The sequence below is a fragment of the Dendropsophus ebraccatus genome, chromosome 7 (assembly GCF_027789765.1).
Source record: "Dendropsophus ebraccatus isolate aDenEbr1 chromosome 7, aDenEbr1.pat, whole genome shotgun sequence".
Lineage (NCBI taxonomy): Eukaryota > Metazoa > Chordata > Amphibia > Anura > Hylidae > Dendropsophus > Dendropsophus ebraccatus.
This window is the reverse complement of record NC_091460.1, coordinates 144,473,994-144,492,876: the sequence shown is the minus strand read 5'-3', so window position 1 is coordinate 144,492,876 and position 18,883 is coordinate 144,473,994. Positions and strand designations below refer to the sequence as shown.

The 18,883-nt window shown below is 47.5% G+C and overlaps 1 protein-coding gene across 2 annotated transcripts in view; it reads right to left on the bottom strand.

The window, feature by feature from the left end:
- SMAD1 (SMAD family member 1) overlaps window positions 1–17,690 on the bottom strand; it is a 32,734-nt gene extending 15,044 nt beyond the window's left edge. The window contains exons 1-2 of one of the 2 annotated variants that reach the window (XM_069978658.1): window positions 17,509–17,690; window positions 84–619 (exon numbers count right to left, since the gene is read on the bottom strand). In XM_069978658.1, the coding sequence (XP_069834759.1) occupies window positions 84–483 (400 nt within the window). In that variant the 5' untranslated portion in view covers window positions 484–619; window positions 17,509–17,690. Of the gene's footprint in view, window positions 1–83; window positions 620–9,814; window positions 9,894–17,508 lie in introns of those variants that run through there. The other variant, XM_069978659.1, reaches the window with a different exon arrangement.
- Between the last annotated feature and the right edge of the window lie 1,193 nt (window positions 17,691–18,883).

Sequence of the window (18,883 nt, the reverse complement as noted above, 5' to 3'; positions counted from 1 at the left end):
GTCCCCCAACATGAGATGGTCACACAGTGCGATGGCTGGGGCACAGTAGGAGTTTAGCCTCGGGGATACACACAGCTACGTACCAGGACTCTCCACTCTCTTGTAGTGGTAAGGGTTTATGCAGACTTCTTTCTGTTTAGAGCCAAATGGATACTCGCAGCACTCCAGAGGTTTCAGTTCGTGATGGCTCTGCAGGTCAGGCCAGCGCCACACTCTACAGTAAATGACGTGCGGAAGCCCCTTTCGGTGAGATACCTGTAACCTTCCATCCAGTGAGCGGGGAATGGTGACACAGTTACTGGGCTGCCCAGGACAACTCAGCGCCTTCTCCAACTCTTCCATGGCACCTTTCTTCTTTTTCAGCTTTTTTACCAGCGCATCGACTGCTTTTTCTGCCCATTTTTCTTCCTCGTCTCCTTGTTTCCAGCCAAGCAGCCTCTTCACTGCTGGGCTGGTGAAGGAGAATAAGCTGGTCACATTCATTGTGACAAGCACAGAAGGCCACGGATCAGAGTACAGAGTGGTCCAACAAAATAAGGCCGCTTCCTCCTCTCGTTGCCTCTCGAGCTAAAAGACGGTTTTCAGCACAGGAGTCTAATTCCCAGCAGACAAGCGGCATCTAAGGGGAAATAAAAAAAAATAAAGTTAGGATGGGTGGAAATCCAGATGCGAGGTTTCATCATCTGGCAACACTCAAGAGCACAGAAGACATTGGGTTCTACACGGCATACATTTACAGTGAGCACACAACCCCCCTGAGAACGTGGTGACCTGTGCTTGGAGAAGGTCGGCTTATTCCCCTCTATTTGTGCTATTCTTAGTTTCACTTACTTCATCATATCAATAGCCAACATACAATTTCAGATGCACAATGACATTCCAAGAATGGCTGAGGATTCTGCACATGCAGCAAGTTTCCAGAGCATTGGTATAGTAAGATTTTCACACATCAGACATTAACCCCCATTACGGAATATCACATTTACCGACAACCAAGAATCCTTCAATGCGTGAGGAGCAACTCCACCGCCCCCCCCCCCCCACCTTCAAGCCACTCACCCGGCATCCCCACATACATGAACGTACGACACTGCTACACTGATCACGCTGGTGGCTTCTCTCTCCCAAAACAAAGAAGTAGCTAAAATCCAATAGATCTCCTGACGCTGTCTCCGGATATTTTTTATTGTTCTATGCGTGTCTGTATCATCATATACATTCTCTTGTACAGTGCATTCTCCTGGGTCCCGACACACTTTGGGAACTCACTTAAATCCACAACAGTTTGGGGTGCACGGGACGTATTAACAGGAGGTGCCATTTTTCTTGGATTTTTTTGGTCTTTCAATAAAGCAATTTGTTTCTCTCGGTGTGCAGTTTATATGCACCAGCTTTCTCTTCTCCTTTTGAGGTGATAAAACATCTACTGAATCTAGAGGCAGAAGCAGCAGGTGCGGAAAAGAAACGAGTCCAGCAGCCGAAACTGTGTAGCAGCCGAAACGCGTAGGCTTCAGTTCGGGGCATGCAGCACGTGTGTACGGTGACGGAGATACAATAAACAACGCACTTGATTCCACCTTGCCGGGAGCTGGACTCGTTTCTTTTCCGCATCTACTCAGGACACCTGTTGGAGTGTGAGCCCATGCTGTGAAGCTCGGTGGATGGGGTAAGCTGGCTTTTTTCCGTTCATGGCAGAAGCAGCAGACATTTGCTGACGGTACAAAAGATGGAAGATCCATCACTTCAACAAAAGCTAGTTTCACGCATTCCTATAGCCCTTTAAAGTGACTCTGTACCCACAATCTGCCCCCCCACCCCCAAAACCACTTGTACCGTCCCATAGCTGCTTTTAACCCAAGATCTGTCCTGGGGTCCGTTCGGCAGGTGATGCAGTTATTGTCCTAAAAAACCACTTTTAAACTTGCAGCCCTGTGTCATACTGCCGTGGCCTAGAGAGTCTGTGCCCTAACCCTGCACCACCTCTTGTCCTTCCTCCCCGCCCTCTTCATCATTAGAAATGCTCCAGGCAGGTTTTCTCCTATTCCCATGTGCTGGATGGTTAAAGGGGTTGGCCACTTTATAGTAAAATAGGTCAGTACAAAGTATTAGTAAGTGTGCTCACTGTATATACTGACAGCAGCTCCCTGTGTACCTCAGAGCTAAAATCAGACTCCCCTTCACCAGGCTGGGCTCCCCTGTTCTGTTTCAGTCCATAAAATGGCCGACATGGAGGAGCATGTGACCAGGCCCTGTCCCCTGTGTCCTCCATAGACATATACAGGCTCAGTGGTGGACACTGGGGGGCGGAGCATGGTCACATGCTCCTCCATGTCAGCAATCTTATGGACAGGACCACCACAGAGCAGGGCAGCTCAGCCTGGAGGAGGGGAGTCTAATATTAGCTCTATGAGGTACACAGGGAGCTGCTGTCAGTATATACAGTGAGTACTAATACTGTACACTGAGCAATTTTACTATAAAGTGGCCAACCCCTTTAAGGCTCCTGTGCAGTGTTCAGACAAGTGAGGTATAGAAGAAATCCTGCCAGGGCCATTCCTAATGATGAAGAGGGTGGGGAGGTGGGACAGAGGTGGGGCAAAGTTAGGGCACAGATACTCTAGGGCACGCCAATTCGACACAGAGCTGCAAGTTTTTTAGGACAATAACTGCATCCCCTGCCGAATGGTCCCCAGGACAGATCTTGGATTAAAAGCAGCTATCTGATGGTTGGGGGGGGGGGGGGGGTCAGATTGTGGGTACAGAGTCGCTTTGACATGGGCCATCAGCCGATCGTTGGCCCTTATGCTACGTTTACATGGAACCATAATTCGCCCGGACGATTAATGATGTCGAAGTAACGATGTGTTTTTCATAACGATCAGCTTTTAGACGGTACGATATATTGTACGGAAAATTCGTTTTGCGATCCCTTAAGCCTATCTCACACATAGGCTAAGTTAGTGAACGACTGTTTACACGGAACAATCTGCAAATTTTTTGCGAACGATTAACGATGATTTGAGAACTTGTTGAAAGATCAAAATGAACAATTTATCGCTTGTCGCTTGATCGTTCGCAGCGTTTACACGTACGATTATCGTTCGAATTCGATAGTTATCGTGCAAATTCGCACGATAATCGTTCCGTGTAAACACAGTATTACACAACCCGATTATTGGCAGTAAGGGTTCCTGCCCAATTATTGGCCCATATTAAAGGACTTCAAATCATAGAGATTAAAGAGGTTGTCCAAGAAAAATTAACTGAATAGAGCCGCGGGTACAGCACATGATCTGCAGCTCTGTTCATTCCTATTGAGCCGCCGGAAAAAGCAAAATAAGCACTCTTCTGGCGGCTCCATAGGAATGAATAGAGCTGCGGAAGTGCCCGTGATCCCTTACTTTTCCCCTATCTTGAGGATTTTTCTTGGACAACCTCTAAGGCGCAAACAAGTGTCTATAAGAGAGATCCGCACTCGCCTGCAGAGCCTTCACAAGGCTTGATAGCTGGATATTTTGTGCAGCCATTTAATGTAATGTGATCAGTTGCACATCCCCCATTTAGACAGATTGGCGGCAAATAATTTACATGACCACACAAAAGATCAAGTTAGCCAATTGATGAATATTTTTGCGTTCATCGTCTAATTGGTGGCACCTTTTAAACTACAGTCACACATTTGTTTTGTTTTTTTTAATGTAGTTTTGCTGTGGTGTTCCTGCAAAATTGCATAAAATAGGGACAAAAGCGCAACAAAAATGCCACATGTGAACACAGCCCAATGATCAGGTAAGGAGGTGTAAATAGCCCAAGACACGATTATCTTAAGCCACAACAAATTCAACGTTCAAAGCTTCACGAGTAAGGGTCTTCATACAGTTCATTCTTATATATCGGCTGAACCAGTCATTCGCCAATGATAAAGATGGAGATGAGCCTGCTGCAGCAAACCCTTTGCCCATACAGAAATACTTGGACATGCTGCGTTCAAGTGTATAGAGAAAACAGGAGATAACTGTTGGCCGGACAATCGTTTGTCAGGTTTTTAAGTTGAAATTTTTTCTCTTTTTTTCTTTCAAATCAATCGGTTTCAGAAAGCTATACTTTTAATTTACATGCATTTAAAAATCTCCAGTCTTCCCATACTTATCAGCTGCTGTATGTCCTGCAGGAAGTGGTGTATTCTCTCCAGTCTGACACAGTGCTCTCTGCTGCCACCTCTGTCCATGTCAGGAACTGTCCAGAGCAGCAGCAAATCCCCATAGAAAACCTTTCCTGCTCTGGAAAGTTCCTGACATGGACAGAGGAGGCAGCAGAGAGCACTGTGTCAGACTGGAAAGAATACACTACTTCCTGCAGGACATACAGCAGCTGAAAGACTGGAGATTCTTAAACAGAAGTAAATTACAAATCTATAACTTTCTAAAGCCAGGTAAGAGGGGTGACAAAGATCTAGTCTGTGGCGTAGTATAGATCCGAACTCACTGTATGCAGATTAGGCTGTATAAATGTCATTCACTAGACTAGTGCTGTACTTTTGCTTTGGACTTTGCGCACCAGGTTGCAATGGCGGTACGTCTCATTATCAGCGAGATGAGCAGAGGCATAAATGATTAAACACCATATGCAGTGTCCATGTGAAAGTGGAGCAGGAGGGAGGGGATGCAAGCTGGCTAGTCGCTGTCTACCGCCGTCCATCCCTGACACCCAACCTAAATATTGGAGGAAGTTCTTGTTTAAAAAGAGACAAAGGAGCAGAATTCCTCATTCTTCCCAGTGGAGGGTTCAACAATTAGGCGTGTGGTGCGGGACCGTGTGCTGCTCGGCAAAAGGATACAGCTTGGAAAGATGTTTCCTTTGATGCCTGAGAGCAGTATGGAGGCCTTTCCGTTGCACAGGGTCCTGATTAAATTATGCAATTAGAGCTGAGTAGACAGATCTATATATAGTGGCTATCCTGCTTTTGTGCTTCTCCGCATACACACCCACACAGATGTGCATTTTTTTTCTAACACCTGTTTTCCAAAGACAGTTCAAAAAGTCAGGCAGGGAGGAGGCGCAGCGTACAGTATGTGCAGGAAAACAAGGGTGGGGGCTTCTCATCGCACCAAAGAGTCTAATACAGGGCGCTGCTGCTGTGCTTGTACACCCAGCGGCATATACAGAAAACTATCTCCATAAATGCCTGGCTGTCAAAGGGGCAAATCCACCCCAGCAGTGTCCTCTAAACCAACCTGCCCTATCTGAATGCAACATATCTACGGCTGCAGGGTGCACACACCCCATTAAAAGGGAACACCTATCTGGGCTATGGTCACACACAGCATTTAATGCACATTTAATTAGCTCTATTTCGGGGCAAGTTGTGTAATTTGCTATTGGAAAAAAAAATAAAAAATTGCTACTTTGCGGCAACAACTGTGTTCAATAACTTTCTTGCCAAAAAAGCAAAAAAAAAAGCAAAAAAAAAAAAACAAAAAAAAACAGCACCACTCTTGGTTGTGCACAGTATTGCAATTGAGCTCCATTTACTTTTATGGAACAGAGCTGCAAAGCTTACACTTAAACTGAGGACAAGTGTGGTGCTGTTTCTGGAAGAAAGCGACCAGGTTATTTCATCCAAGCTTGGATTAACCCTTTAATCATTTTTCTTTTCTTTAATACCTTACCGTTTCAGAAACATGTAAAGTCCTGCACTCCGGCAGTGTTGGCATCATCGCCCATTTGTTTTATCAATCACCAAGTTCAGTAAGCCCTTAGAAACAGACAGAAAGACCACTTGGTCCATCTAATCTGCCCTAATAGAAAAGAAAATACAGTACTAATATCTTATAATAGAATGTAATCCTGCCTGGATAAACCTATATCTACCACCATAGAAAGATGGACTGTCGCAGACACTGTTTCAATCGTTTTGCTGACCCATATGATCACTTAGACCCAGTTTCCCCAAAAATAAGACATCCCCTGAAAATAAGACCTAGTGGAGGTTTTGCTGAATTGCTAAATATAAGGCCTTCCTCAAAAAAATAAGACCTAGCAAATTCTCTGTTTGGAAGCATGCCCGCTGAACACCAGGTTATACAGCTTTGATTCTTTTTAGCCACTGCCGTTATCCTCTACCTTCATTGTCTATTGCAGAGCAGCTGCATGCAGGACATTAAGACAGTCACCTGCTGCCAACCCTGATGTTCCCTTCCTTAGCTGTCACTTGTAAATGTGCAGGCAAGGCATCAAGAGGCCAGTTGCCTGCCGCCAGATGTGGAGCTGCACACTGGCTGCCGTTATTCCGTTGCCTGCCGCCATACCATATGCTGTCCCTGCTGTGCTCCCCCTGGTGGCCGGAGGCCGCCATACCGTACTCTCTGTCCCTGCTGTGCTGTACGAGTGTGCTGTGGTGAACTCCCCCGATAGCCGGAAGTCGCCATACCATATGCTCTTTCCCTGCTGTGCTGTACGAGTGTGCTGTGGTGAACTCCCCCCGATAGCCGGAAGTCGCCATACCATATGCTCTGTCCCTGCTCTGCATATGACGTGAAAATAAGACATGCCCTAAAAACACCTAGTGCAACTTGGGAGCAAAAAAAAAAAAAAAAATACAGAAGACACTGTCTTATTTTTGTGGAAACAGATGAAAAAAAAAAAAAAAAAAAAAAAAACACCTTCCATAATGGACAGGCTAACATCTCACAAGCAGCAGCACAGCCAACGACAATGGTGGTCATGCAGCATTTATTTTAGGATATCAGTCTTTACCAGGCCACACACACACTGAAATCATGCCAACTGCTCTGTACCAGCTGTGAAACTACATGGTGTGCCCAGGAAAAAAAAACCACAGCTAAATTAAGTGACATTCGTCCCCACACCCTCCAGAAGTATTACTGTAACGGAGGGATGAAGTCCTATCCATACTAAATGTGAAAGGGCAAACAAAGCCAGCACTGGGCCGCTGGATAAGGACAGCCTGCTCCGACCAACTAGAAAACTGCAGGTATTGGGCCACAACCAACCCGTCTGTACAAGTAGTATAAGCTACAATGTCTGATTGGCAGGATGGTGAGGCCATTACTCTATTTTAGACCAAAACCACTGATGTCCCTCTCCCCTAAGCACCTTTAAAGGGACAGTGGCATCAGAAAATGAAATGACTTCTTGTATAAATGTATTGGGTTAAAAAAAAAAAAAAAAAAAAAAATTTGAATTTTTGGTGACTTTCTAATTTTCCATTTTTCTATATTATAAAATAATTCTGATATCTTGCGGTTCTCATTCTCACCACTGGGGCTAAAACTAAGTTGAGACTTCCTGTTGTGTCTGTGGCGATAAGAGGAGGCTGCAGTAAAGTGATCTGTACAGCTTTGCAGCGTCATGTGACCCCAGTAGATAGAGGACTGACAATAGCAGCTCCCTGTGGAATGATCTCTTCACAGGTCACAGAGCTCGCTCAGTAATGTCTCACCTTCATCTCAAGGGGACAGAATCTTGTCTATTGTAGTCTACTTTCATGAGGCTTGGTGTAAAGCATGTCACTAACTGCTGTTAAAGGGGTTATCCAGCGCTACAAAGACATGGCCACTTTTCCCCCTACTGTGGTCTCCAGTTCAGGTGCAGTTTGCAAATAAGCTCCATTTACTTCAATGGAACAGAGTTTCAAAACCCCACCCAAACTGGAGACAACAGTAGGGGGAAAGTGGCCATGTTTTCGTAGCACTGGATAACCCCTTTAAGAACAGCTCAGGCAAGATGGCTGCCCCTATAACAATGAACAAAATGTGAAAAAAAAATAAAATAAAATCAGAAAAAATGAAACAGATTAGAATAAAACAACAAGTTTGAGTATCTGACGCTAATCAGTAAAAGTAAATTTAAGTGACGCATTCCCTAAAAAAACTTCAACGTGAAATCCCTCTAAATTACGGAGTCCCAACATGTCGTCATTTTACTAAACAAAACAAAAGCAGCAAAGCTATTCTGTCGTGAAACGTTTGTAAAATCTAGGATGAAAGCTACGAATGGAGTCTCCTACAAACAGGAGCTAGGCCTTATGTTGTAGTATACATACTATTATAGAAAGAAGTGGTATAAAGCCCCTGAATGACAAGAGGTTTACAATTGATTCTCCCCCTAAAGCACGGATGGGGGACCTCGAGCTGCTGCAAAACTACAATTCCCATCATCTCTGGACACTTTGGCTGTCCAGGCATGTGAACTGTAGATTTGCAAGGTCTGAAGGTCCCCCATCTGGGCTCTAAAGGCTCCTACATTACTATAGTATGAACTGCTAGAACTACTGTATGGAGTTAAACCTTTAATTGCAGGATGACCACTATGGAGTTAAAGGGACTTGGCGATTTATTGCAGGATGTCCTGGACACTGCAGGAGTTAGACAGCAAACACTGACTTAATTTGCTTCATCCTGCTTTGTGCAGCCAAGGAGTCCTATAGGCTTAAGAAAGTGACACCAAACTAGTGGGATAAAAGTTCCCAAGTCCTGGTCCATAGTCAAATTTATTGCGTTTAACGGCTGAACACAGCAGCCACGTGTACAACGTTCATGGGGACGTTATCGCGGAGATTTCTTAAGCTGTCTTTTATTGTTAGATTCTCTTTGATGTCCACAGCAACCAATCACGGCTCAGCTTTCATTTTAACAGGGCTCATGAATACTCGAAAGCTGAGCTGTGATTGGCTCCTGTGGGTGACAAACCTTACTATGAGACAGCTTGATAAGTCTGCCCTTAGGATTAGAATTCTCCACTCACACTAAGGCTGTGTGCACACACAACTTATTTTCTATGAAAAGAACGTACGTTGTTTGCAGTCAGAATGGCCATTCTTTCCATATTAAAATGTGTTGCACTGAAGTCAATGCAAACAACGGCCAGTACTGAACAATGGCAGTGGAGATAATTGACAGGTCATTTGTTTCCAGCCACTATGCATCTATTTCAATCCAATTGTCAAATGCAACAACGCATGTTGTTTCTACACTCGCTACAATGGTCGTATTTTTTCTGAGTGCCAAACACCGACTGTTTGTAAAGTGTGTGAACATAGCCTAAGGCCAGGTTTACATATCTCCCTTATCCAGCTTATTGGCCATCAGGTGTGCAGGCGCCTGATCAATACATGCTGCTGTGGTTTTCGGTTTTTTGATCTAGTGATTCCACGATGGATGGAAAATTTGCTGTATGCTTCATTAGCCCGGCACTGCGTCCAGTTTCATGAGGGCAACAGATGGTACGCCGAATGTACAGATTCAGCTTGCGGCACCCAGTGTCTAATGCATTCTCATCAGAAAAGGTGACGAACGCTGGACGTGTGTGAACCAAGCCCAAGACTGGATTTTGAAGCCAGAAACTCAGGCATTAGATTTATAGGCCGTATCAGGGGTTTTCACCAGGGAATCCACATATCAAACAGGTTTATCTTGTTGGGGGCAACTAGAGAACGTCTTCAAGTCTACTGAAAGTGAATTTGGGAAAACGATGACTGGAATTGGTCCAGTCTGTTCTTTGCCGATATATCACATACACTAGTATAAACCATAAACTTAAGATGCCACAAGGGGTAATACCATACAGGACATGATGACATAACCACTGGATACTCCATAAAGATCCACAATAATTGATTTAGAGGGGAAAATTATTCCTCACGCCCCAACACCATGAAATACGCAGCAGACGTCTGCGGGTATAACCAATTCCTGCTGTGGGTTTATGGCAAAATGGCTAAAGGGAATCTGTCACTTGAGTTATAGTATCAAACTAGTGACAGAAACGCTGAACAGATCAGTGTATTACTTACATTATTCTGTTCAGCCGTTCTCCTAATATGCAGGAGAATAGGATTCTTGCCACACACCTCTCCCTACCCTCCAGCTGCTGATTGACAGGTAACTGCCTATACAAAGCATGGATAGATAACTGCCAATCAGCAGCTGGTGGGCGGAGTTTTCTGCTTCTCATGAATATCCAGGACTACTGGGCTCTCACACACACACACACTATAGAGAGGACTACGTATTGTCCATGTTATTCAGGAGGAGATCTCTGGATCAGCTGCACAGAACAGTGTAAGTGATCCATCATCCTGTTCAGCTTCTCTGTCTCTAGATTATGCTACCCTGAGATAGGACGCCATAAACTTACTGACAGTCTCTAAGTACAGCCAGTGTATGGAGACTGTATAAGCTGTCCTGTTCAGTATGGTGGTCAACACAGACCCTTTACATCTCTCATAATGCAGCCCCCAAGCCATAGAGTAGAGGGCTGCACATACAATTCCTGTTCAGAGCCAAGTCACCCATCAATAAAAGCCGAATTCAATTATCCAAGAGCACAGCTGTGTAGCACAGGCCGCATGATAGATGAACTGGAGGAACACAAGAGGCAAGCTTTTACTGCTAATGTTCTCTATCGGCTCACTGTACCGAGGTCACGCCAGGATGCCGCACTGTCACATGGTCACCACCATTTACACAGAGGGGGGGGGGGGGCTTTACACATAAGCAATGCTTTAGAATATTTTTTTTGCCCCTCAAACTAGTTTTACTTCCTGATAGGATTTCACACTGGGAAGTTTTTTTTTTTTTTTTTTGCAGAAATCAATAGTCCACGTGATTTTAAGAAACTTTGTAGTTGGGTTTATTAGGCAACTCTGCCATTATCCGCATTCAAAAAGACTTTCCCCAGCCCCCCTTTCTCATTTACTGCTCATCAAGAAGACTCTACTCTTTTAAATCAGTTGAGCCCTGTGTAACCTATGGAGAGGGGAGGGGGGAGGAGGGAGATTAGTCACCAGCAGAGAAATAAGGATTACACAGCTGGACCTGTGTGAAAGCTGGTATTCAGAGGTCAGAGAGGTCAGTGCTGAGTTCAGAGGAGATAGTCTTATGACGTAGCTGTAAATTAACTCTTTGTTGTCCTGTTTTGGTGCCTCATCTCCCTCCACCCCTCCCCTCTCTATAAGAGAACCATGAAGACAGGGGGGACCCCCTCAAACTGCTTTTTCAAGATAAAAAAGCATTTTTTGGCTAATAAACCCAATTACAAAAGTTTCTTAAAATCGCCTGTACTATTGATTTCTGCCAAAAAAAATAATAATAAATTAAAACGACAGTGACACTTTTGGCAACATGCACCTAAATACTAGTGTTAAAAGGCAGCAGAGAGTACAGAGAGACCGTCCATAGAAAGGAAACGGATGTAGCTGGCACGCTGGTCATACGGACATCAAGGAATGTTTGGAAACACAGGTTTCCTGAAAGGAGGAAAAATAAAAATCAAGGATGTTTATCCCGTCTTATACGTACGGTGACAGGTTAAAGAACCTTGGTCCCAACCAAAATGTAAAGAGGTGAAAGCATAAGCCATTTCACTTTCCATCACCTCCTTGGAATGACTGATCTCATAGGCTGCTCACATTATACACTCTCACACAATGACCCTGTCCGCCCTGATGGATCATTTTGCACCAGATCAGTGCTGTAAGTCAATCTGAGATCTGTAGCATCTTGACAAAGTCTGGTAATGAGGCTTTTTCCTCCGTCCCCAGAGCCCCTCCATTAGACGTAGCTTACATTATTTATAAGGATGAGCTGAGACCTCCATTAGCGGGAGAAAGCTACAGATGGAGCGGCCGTTCTATGCACCACTTGGACCTTAACCTGTAATACTAGGGAAGGGTGGAAAACAATACTCTGTATTTATAAAGGGACAGACACTACAGCAGCTTCATGTGGGGGATGATGTGCGCTGAAGACTGGGCCCAAATATGCGATCTATCCCGCTAACCGAGAAAGAAACGCTGGCGGGATAACCACAACGGAACAGTCAATAGGAAAATCAATGGCTCTGCAAAGGTATAACACTGTGCTGAAAAATATGGACACTAAGAACGGATATTCCTAACAGGTACTAAAGAAATGGGAGCAGAGCTGTAGAGAGACTGGACTTTGCAGAAGAATAAAATAAATAACTAAAAGTTGACGTTTCCTCTGCATAGAGTTCTATGGGAGGGGGTGAACTGCAGAAGGAAATAGGTCTTCATGCAGAGACCAGATGTGCCAAAGATTTCGGACCAGCACTAGTAGGATAGGAATCGGCACCATGAAAATGTCCAACACCAATGATTTTTCTCTCTAATTAAAGGGGGACTTTAGTGAAAATTTCTCTTTCAAATCAACTGGTTTCAGAAAGTTATACAGATTTGTAATTGACTTCAATTTTAAAATTTGAAGTCTTTCTATACTTATGAGCTGCTGTATGTCCTGCAGGAAGTGGTGTATTCTCTCCAGTCTGACAGTGCTCTCTGCTGCCACCTCTGTCCATGTCAGGAACTGTCCAGAGCAGGAGAGATTTCTATGGGGATTTGCTGCTGCTCTGGACAGTTCCTAACATGGACAGAGGTGGCAGCAGAGAGCACTGTGTCAGACTGGAGAGAATACACCACCTGCAGGAGATTTTTAAACAGAAGTAAATTAGGGTCCATTTACACAAAGATAATCTGACAGATTATCTGCCAAAGATTTGAAGCCAAAGCCAGGAATGGATTTAAAAAGGAGAAATCTCAGGCTTTCCTTAATGACCTGATCACTGTTTATAATCTGTTTCTGGCTTTGGCTTCAAATCTTTGGCAGATAATCTGTGTAAATGGACCCTTACAAATCTATATAACTTTCTGAAAGAAGTTGATTTGAAAGAAAAAGATTTCGGTGGAGTACCCCTTTAAAGGGGTTAGCCAGCATTAGAAAACCATGATCACTTTATTGAGACAGCACCTCTCTTGTCTCCAGTTCAGGTGTGATTTGCAATTAAGCTCCATTCACTTCAATGGAACCAAGTTGCAAAACCTGCACGCAACCTGGAGACAAGAGCGGGGACGTTTCTGGAAGAAGACGGCCATGTTTTTCTAACGCCGGATAACCCCTTTAAAGTCCATTTTTCTTACGCCCACAGTTCAGACAACCAAACGACTAACATAAGATACTTGGAACTATATGCTCATGTGATGTTTACATTGCAACCTTGTGGGATTAGTTTTCATGTTTGTCTTGTAGATACCATACTTTGTCTTTTCCATTTCACACAGGTATCAGTGCATGATAAATAGGTCCAAGCTTTGCCATCTTCTATGTACGCAGCAGTGGTATAACACTCACTCATGGGACCAGTAACATTATACGTCAGCAGGATGGGATGAGCGCAGGTTTTCCCTCTGAACAGGAGCAGGTAAGAATCTGGGGGAATGTGGGAATAAACACAGGACACCCACTAACTCCATCATGGTTCTAGTAACAAATTATAAAATGCCGCAAGATGGAGAGGTCACTACAAGCGCAATATATTTAAGGGGTTATCCAGAGTGTAAAAATGTGTTATATATTGCTGCACTGTCGGTAAACATGTTATGCTTACCTCTCTACGCTGCCCCAGTGGCCCCCGCGATAGGCTATACAGGCTGTCACTCCTGATAAGAGTTTGTCTCGGAAGTAGCCGGCCTGCAGACAGCGGGGACACTGGAGAGGCCGCACATCTGGACAACGGGGGAGCTCAGAGAGTGAAGCATGACATGTTCATCAATAGGGCAGCAATATTTAAAAAAAAAAAAAAAAAAGTTAAATACTGGATAACCCCTTTAAGGAAAACATGATATTAAAAGTATCTAGGGAGAAGGACATGTCAACATGGCAGGTAATCCTGCACACATCATGGATTACTAAAGTCCATCCGAACCCGATCGTTTGGCATTTGATTAGCTGGGGCTGCTGAACTTGGATAAAGCTCTAAGGTTGTCTGGAATACATGGATACAGCCAATGACTATATCCATGTTTCCCACATAGCCTTAGGGCTTTATCCAACTTCAGCAGCCACCGCTAATCAAATGCCGAAAGTTCGGGTTCGGATGGACTTGAGCATGCTCCAGGTTCGCTCATCTCTATTTATTACCAGAGTCATGACTAAAAGGGTTGTTGGAGTTATTTTTACCTGTCCCCTACATGTAAAGATTGCAAGGGTCCAACCTCCAGGCGTCTAGAGCGGCACCCCGACTCTTGTTTTGAATGGAGCCGTGGGTTAACATTTGACACACTGTTCCATTCTACGTAGTAGCACTTGGTGGCTTCTTAGATAACGAATGGAGCGGTGGGTCACGTGCTGACCCATATGTTTATTCAAAACCGAGGCGTTGTGGTGCTGTCCTAAAACCATGGGTTGGCATGTGACCCACTGCTCCATTCATTCTCTATGGAGCCACCAGGTTCTCTCCTGCAGCTCCAAATGATAGAGAAACGTGTCAAGACAACCCGCAGCTCCATTCATAACAAAGGAGTTGGGGAAACGTTCTAGGGATCCCAGTGGACAGACACCTAGCAATCTCATACTTGTTCCCCATCCTGTGGGCAAGAAACAAATAAAAGTGATTAAGGATGCCCTGGCACATTCAAAACACATCGGTTTTAGGTTTTGATGAAGAAATAAGATCATCATCAAGTATTTAGTTACTGTGTGTGACGAGACTAAACATCATTTGATATTTTTCCCTGTGTTTTTATACAAAATCTAGGCAAACCCACATTTCAGTATAAAATCCGAGGCAACAAGATATATCAGTCAGATATATAGCAGTCTCGCAAGATGGATCTCTGTTTGGGTCAAAAAGTCTAAAAACTCACACACATAGTACCCAAGGTGCAGGTTCCAGAGTGTGGAAAGGCCATAAATTGCCTTATCAGGAAAAGCGGGAAAATAAGGTCCCCATATACGTTAGACCAGGGATGTGGAACCTTTGGCCCTCCAGCTGTTTTAAAACTACAATTCCCATCATGCCTGGACAGCCAAAATTTTGTCTGTCCAGGCATGATGGCACTTGTAGTTTTGGAACAGCTGGAGGGATTATCCAGCGCTACAAAAACACGGCCACTTTCTTCCAGAAACAGCACCACTCTTGTCTCCAGTTCAGTAAGGGATTTTGCAAAAGTGAATGGAGCTTCAGGTGCGTTTGGAGACAAGAGTGGAGCAGTCTCTAGAAAAAAAAGTTTTTGGCCATGTTTTTGTAGTGCTGGATAACCCCCTTTAAACCTGACTACTCCCTAGGCTGGTATAATAGCACTAACCCATACCAGCATTACTAGGGCTTAGTAAAATTAGTATTATCTCTACTAGGAAAGCCTGAAAGCTTCATCACCACGGCCAATCTAACAAATAAGGACGACAGGCAACACAATAGGAAAACTGGCCTCCTCTCTGTACAGCGCCATCATAAACCTAACGGAGCTGCAAATAACACACGTCTAGGGCTCAGAGGTCAGATACTAAACAAGGACAACCTGTGTCCCAGGAGTGAGTCCACCATAGGCTGAAGGGAGCAGTAATGGCTCAGGACTAGCAGACGTCGGGCTCACAGACACAAGGAAAGACCTGGGATGAGTTCTCCAGTAACCAGAGCTCTGGCAGCCGAGGCGCTCACTAACATTTCTCCAGGGACAATATGAAACAGCTTCCTGACTGATGCAACAGACGGCAGCCATACACATCTGTGACGACAGCGCGGAGACAGGCCTCCTCTATGTGGTCATCCTGCAGAGAGGTCCCATCCTTCCACCGCATACAGTCACCACTGAGTAACCCAGCCCGGGGGCACAGGAGGGAAATCACCCAGCGGGGGCCATCTGACTCCGCACAAGGTGTTACTTAGCACAGTTGTGAGAAGACAGGAAGCGGCTTCCCAAGACACAACACTAAAGTATGGAGGAGTCTCACTAGAGCGCTAGGACGGCCGCCCTCCTCCAAGGAGTCAGCACCCCAGCATGTACACCAAGTCCACAGACACTCAACTATCAGAATGAGTGACCCAATAGGTGTCACCTAAAACCCAGATGCAGCCCTTCAATCTGCTGCAGAGATCCCAGTAACCAATGTCCGAGACTGAGGAGAGTTATCTAGAGACCACCCGGCATTACACAGGGGTCCGACAGCAGTAACAGCTGTATAGGTGTATGGGCATGCTGGGATGTTCAGGCTCAGTCTATGGACCATCACGATAGTCAGTCCAGGGGCATGAGGCTGGCAGTGCCAAGATTACTATGGAATCACTAATTCACCCATGTCCCCCCCCCCATGTACTCGGGGTGCAGAGTAGAGATAAATGAATGCCCACCATTACTGGCCCCCTGCGCCGAGGCTGCCCGCCACCCCCAGCGCCGAGGCTGCCCGCCACCCCCAGCGCCGAGGCTTCCCCGCCATCCCCAGCCCCTCTCATGCAGTTACAGTGAGACATTCCCTGCAGTGCTCGGAGCTTCCGCGGGGGGCACCCCGGACACAGCCCGGCAGGGGGTCTCCCATAGAGCGGCCGTGCTGTAGTTCTGACACTTGTACAATGTAACAGACTGCGGCGGGAGCAGACAGCGCACACCCCCCCTCCTCCCCCACATTGTCTGGCCGGTGTCCCCCCTTACTCCCCCACATTCTGTCTGGCCGGTGTCCCCCCTCCTCCCCCGCATTCTGGCCGGTGTCCCTCCCTCCTCCCCCACATTGTCTGGCCGGTGTCCCCCCTTACTCCCCCACATTCTGTCTGGCCGGTGTCCCTCCCTCCTCCCCCGCATTGTCTGGCCGGTGTCCCCCCCTCCTCCCCCGCATTCTGGCCGGTGTCCCCCCCTCCTCCCCCGCATTCTGGCCGGTGTCCCCCCCTCCTCCCCCGCATTCTGGCCGGTGTCCCCCCCCTCCTCCCCCACATTGTCCGGCCGGTGTCCCCCCCCTCCTCCCCCGCATTCTGGCCAGTGTCCCCCCCCCTCCTCCCCCACATTCTGTCTGTCTGGTGTCCCCCCCTCCTCCCCCACATTCTATCCGGCCGGTGTCCTCCCCCGCATTGTCCGGCCGGTGTCCCCCCCCTCCACCCCCACATTCTGGCCGGTGTCCCCCCCTCCTCCCCCACATTCTGTCCGGCCAGTGTCCCCCCTCCTCCCCCGCATTGTCCGGCCGGTGTCCCCCCCTCCTCCCCTGCATGGTCCGGTCCGGTCCCGGGGAGGCGGCAGTGCGGCTGGACTGGCCGATGTGCGGGGGGGGGGGGGGGGGGGGGCGCTCCTCACACAAGGGCTTCTGTGCAGCAGCAGCAGGGCCGGCGCCATCATGCCCCCCGCTCCCCCCGCCTCCTCCTTCCAGGATCCCGAGAAACTTCCCACTATCCCGGGGCTGACTCCCCGCCCGCCGCCGCTCTCCGCTCACACACACACCGGCTCCCGGCACCGGGGAGGAGTCCGCCCTTACCCTCCTCACCCACACACAAAGGCTGCGTGCGGCCGGGACACCGGGGAGCACCGGGAGGGGGCGGACGCCGCTCACAAACACCCGTGAAGTAACTTTCCGCCGCCGGGGCCCCGCTCACAGGCCCCCGCTCCCGTCGTGTGGCGGATCACAGCGAACAATAAAACTACTTAGAAAGTCGTGTCCGGCGGCGGCGGCCGAATATCCCGGTACCGGAGCCGTTCCCCCCGCCCCGTACCTGCCGTGCGTCCTATACGGTGTTCGGTGAGGAGCGGCTCGCATGCCTCCAGCAGCCCGGGATGTGCGGCTCCCTCCTCCTCCTCGCTCCCCGGCCGCCTGGATTGATCTGGTCTCACTGGCGTCAGGGAGTCGGAGCCGCCCCACTGCCAATACACAACACACCCCGGCCAGGGAGCGTCTGCAAAGCGCAAGCCTCAACACACGGCGCACAGCCGCCCGCTCACCCGCCCAGGGGCCCGTCTTAAAAGAGACCAGAGGGGGAGGGGAGGCACGGGCGCTCCTCACACACTCCCTCCCTGCGTCCTGCGCACAGTTCACACTGACGGACACGACAGGCGCAGTTATTCACACCGTCACAGAGATATACGCCGGGGACAGTGCTGGGGATTACAGGGACGCGTCTCCTCACGATAAGCTGTGGGGTCTGTGGCGCAGAGCCATGTGGGGAAGTTACAGAAGGGTTTTTTTTGGCTAAAAAACTGCAGCCAGATGTAAGATGGGAGTCAGTACGGGAATATGAAGCGTCGGGCAACATTCACACATCAGTAGTGCAGCCCAGCAGTCAGTGTGCATCAGTAGTGCAGCCCAGCAGTCAGTGTGCATCAGTAGTGCAGCCCGCCCGTCAGTGTGTATCAGTAGTGCAGCCCACTGGTCAGTGTGTATCAGTAGTGCAGCCCACTGGTCAGTGTGTATCAGTAGTGCAGCCCACCAGTGTGCATCAGTAGTGCAGCCCGCCCGTCAGTGTGTATCAGTAGTGCAGCCCACCAGTGTGCATCAGTAGTGCAGCCCACCAGTGTGCATCAGTAGTGCAGCCCGACAGTCAGTGTATCAGTAGTGCAGCCCACCAGTGTGCATCAGTAGTGCAGCCCGACAGTCAGTGTGCATTAGTAGTGCAGCCCACCAGTGTGCATCAGTAGTGCAGCCCGACAGTCAGTGTGCATTAGTAGTGCAGCCCAGCAGTCTGTGCATCAGTAGTGCAGCCTGACAGTCAGTGTGCATAAGTAGTCCAGCCCATTGGTCAGTGTGCATCAGTAGTGCAGCCCAGCAGTCATTGTGCATCAGTAGTGCAGCCCAGCAGTCATTGTGCATCAGTAGTGCAGCCCAGCAGTCATTGTGCATCAGTAGTGCGCCCTGCTTCATGGATCGCTGCCCCATATGGATGTGTGAACCAGGCCGTTAAAATACAACGGTCCTAGACGCAACTGCCGACAGAATAAGGCCTTATCCGCAAGTGCGCAATCATGTCCATGCGTTAAACCCATTGATTTCTATAGGACCATTCACACCATCAGTAGATGACGATTTCTGATCCACAAATAAAGGAGACGTCCCAGTGCCGATCTGGGTTTTTTTGTGTTTTTTTTTTTGTTTTT